The sequence below is a fragment of the Cyprinodon variegatus genome, unplaced genomic scaffold (genome assembly GCF_000732505.1).
Source record: "Cyprinodon variegatus isolate N-32 unplaced genomic scaffold, C_variegatus-1.0 Scaffold1100, whole genome shotgun sequence".
Classification (NCBI taxonomy): Eukaryota; Metazoa; Chordata; class Actinopteri; order Cyprinodontiformes; family Cyprinodontidae; genus Cyprinodon; species Cyprinodon variegatus.
In genome coordinates this window covers 33,698-36,695 of record NW_015151553.1, presented here as the reverse complement: position 1 = coordinate 36,695, position 2,998 = coordinate 33,698, and the positions used below count along the sequence as shown (strand labels likewise).

At 41.9% G+C, this 2,998-nt stretch overlaps 1 protein-coding gene across 1 annotated transcript in view; it reads left to right on the top strand.

Moving 5' to 3' along the window:
• LOC107101473 (AP-2 complex subunit alpha-2-like) overlaps positions 1-2,998 on the top strand; it is a 45,557-nt gene that overhangs the window by 23,842 nt on the left and 18,717 nt on the right. The window contains exons 8-10 of the mRNA XM_015400411.1: positions 601-769; positions 999-1,136; positions 1,220-1,402. Of these exons, the coding sequence (XP_015255897.1) occupies positions 601-769; positions 999-1,136; positions 1,220-1,402 (490 nt within the window). The remainder of the gene's footprint in view (positions 1-600; positions 770-998; positions 1,137-1,219; positions 1,403-2,998) is intronic.

The following is a 2,998-nucleotide window of genomic DNA, read 5'->3' as shown; positions in this document are numbered from 1 at the left end:
TTTCATCATCTCCTCAATGAGGTGGTCTCAAAAGTCGCAGTTACAACACACATAGGGCGCACCGCACCATAGGGCGCACCGCACCATAGGGCGCACCGCACATTTTGAGGGGAAAAAAAGACGTTTAAGTGCGCCTTATAGTCGTGAGAATACGGTAATATAACATATAAATCTAACTAAGATATTCCGACATATTCTTTTTAAAATGCTTAGTTAATTGTTAAAATATACTCACATTTGCGCATGTCTATCCCACGGCGGGATGCCATTTCTCGTCTTGTTGAATGAGTTTGCAAAGTATTCTGGGAAGTCACCTCATTCCCAAGTTGGCTCCAAACCTCACTCAATCTGAAGGGATCAATTTAAGGGTCGAAGGGCACTTCTCCCTAGCTCCTATAACCATTGGGACACACTAACCTTACACGTGAATGCGCTTAACCGAGTGCTAGGGTCCAAAACAAGTGCAAGTGAGTGAAATTCATTGCCTGTGATGATGGTCTAACTGTAGGGGGAACAGGGGACGCCCCCTCTGTCAGTGCTGGCATCTGGCTTGTTTATTGCGTCCTGAAGTCAAAGCTGTTTTTGTTTTTTGTCTCTCAGCGAACCCAACCTGTTGGTCCGAGCCTGCAACCAGCTGGGCCATTTCCTGCAGCACAGGGAGACCAACCTCCGTTACCTGGCCTTGGAGAGCATGTGTACGCTGGCCAGCTCCGAGTTCTCCCACGAGGCTGTGAAGACGCACATAGAGACTGTCATCAACGCCCTGAAGGTGAGCTTCTGGACCACATGATGGGTCTGACCAAAGGCGACGTCAAGATGCGGCCAGGGTGGATTTCCCCCTGCTGTTAAAAAAAAAACTGAAGGGAGAAACACAAATCTGATGTCTTGCGCATGCGTATTGACTATGGGTATGCTGGTCTGACGGGGTATGCTCACCCGACAGAAGACCTCCTTAGGATCCAAAGTTAAAGTCTTTGCTTCTTGTTTTCTTTATGCAGACTGAGAGAGACGTGAGCGTCCGCCAGCGGGCCGTTGACCTGCTCTACGCCATGTGTGACCGCAGCAACTCCAAGCAGATCGTAGCAGAGATGCTGAGCTATTTGGAGACGGCAGACTACTCCATCAGAGAGGAGATCGTAGGCCATTGAAAACTTACCCGTTCAGCATTAAGTCTCTGAGAGGAAGATCCTCTCCTCAGCCGCTGAACTGTCACCCACAGGTGCTGAAGGTGGCGATCCTGGCAGAGAAATATGCGGTGGACTACACCTGGTACGTAGACACCATTCTCAACCTGATCCGCATCGCTGGCGACTATGTGAGTGAAGAGGTGTGGTACCGTGTGATCCAGATCGTCATTAACCAGGACGACGTCCAAGGCTATGCTGCAAAGACTGTTTTTGAGGTGGGTACCAAAATATTTCCCCGCATCGTATTAATAATGATACAGAGTATCTAATGTACTTAATTTGTGTTCAATACCTTTCAAGATGAGATAAATATAGAATAGGGAAATAAAAAATGTTGAGCTTATATCCAGAAAAGAACAGAGAAATTACAAAAAACAGCTTTTTTCGATCAGTTGGGTTAAATTGAGCTTCCTTGACAGTGTTGTGTCTAAGTCACCAATTTAGTGCTACTTGGTCCCAATGGAATTTCCTATTGGGAACCTACTAGCACTAAGTTGCTAACTGGTTAGCAAGATGCTTCCAACAAACCGCCCACAATCAAACTTGCTTGCAAACCTTCCGCCACAACAATCCCGCTCCCTTGATAAATGACCATTCGCATTCACTTTATTCACTCGTGTAAAGTAAAACACCAGTTGGGGAGAATCTGGAACTGCAGCGTTTGGAACAGCCGCTTCCCTACGACTTTAATGCTTAGGAAAATGAGACTTAAATGATCCCTCATTTATTACAGGCCACAGATATTTACTATCAGTTTGCTTTTACTGCTAAAAACTTTTCCTTTTATGACCAGTATTGTGTTTATAAAACTGTTAGCTGTTGACAAAGATAACGTTTGGTTATCAATAAAAAATCTTCTCTTGAAGACAACTATTAGCCTGAATATGCTTTGCTAGTGTTCATAGAGACAAGTAGAAAGAAAAAAAACTGTCTCAAGAGGTGGGATTTATGGAAAAGTAGCCAATCAAAGTTGATGTTTTCAGATTGTTTTCACCTTCAAATTGACAAAAGTTGACATGAGCACAGAGAAGGGTCCAAATGCGAGTTGGAGAGAAAAGCATAGCAAACAAGAAGTGCAGAGGAGCATGAAGTCATTGTTGACATATTGGGCCCTGGTTATATTGAAAATGTGAGATATAATATTGAGATATGTGATGTGCACAGAGAGTAGTTAACGTGTGTCTGTTTTAAAACGGCTCATATTACTTTCTCTTTCATGGTCCTTTTCAATCTTCAGCATGTTTGATGATACAATTAAAGGTAATATTTGTAGTTATAGCTTTCCTGTTTATTACATATTTTACCCTTATACAAGTAGACACACAACCACACACGAGATATTTTTATTAACATCCGCTCACTACAAAGAAATATTGTACAGTAATTTAAAAACCAAGTAAACAAAGAAAAACAACAAAGTTTTTATCCCATTTTTTAACGATGCAAACTGAAATATCTTGGACTTTAAAGGAAAAATCCGGTCAGCAGGGAATGATCAATGGATCATTATCTATACCTAAAACTGCGGTGATTTAATTAATTTAGTGTTAATCAGTTAAAAAATTAAAACAATAATTGCAGTCGCAATCAATTTTATTCAATTCAGTGTATTTCTATAGCGCCAATTCACAACATATCATCTCAAGACACTTTACAGTTCAACCAGATCATCCAGTGAAATTGATTCAAAGTTTTCTATCTAAGGAAAACCAGTTGATTGCATCGACTCGTTGACTTGAAGGCAATCACTCACACTAAGCATGCTTGTAGCGACAGTGGAGAGGAAAAACTCCCTTTGAACAGGAAGAAAC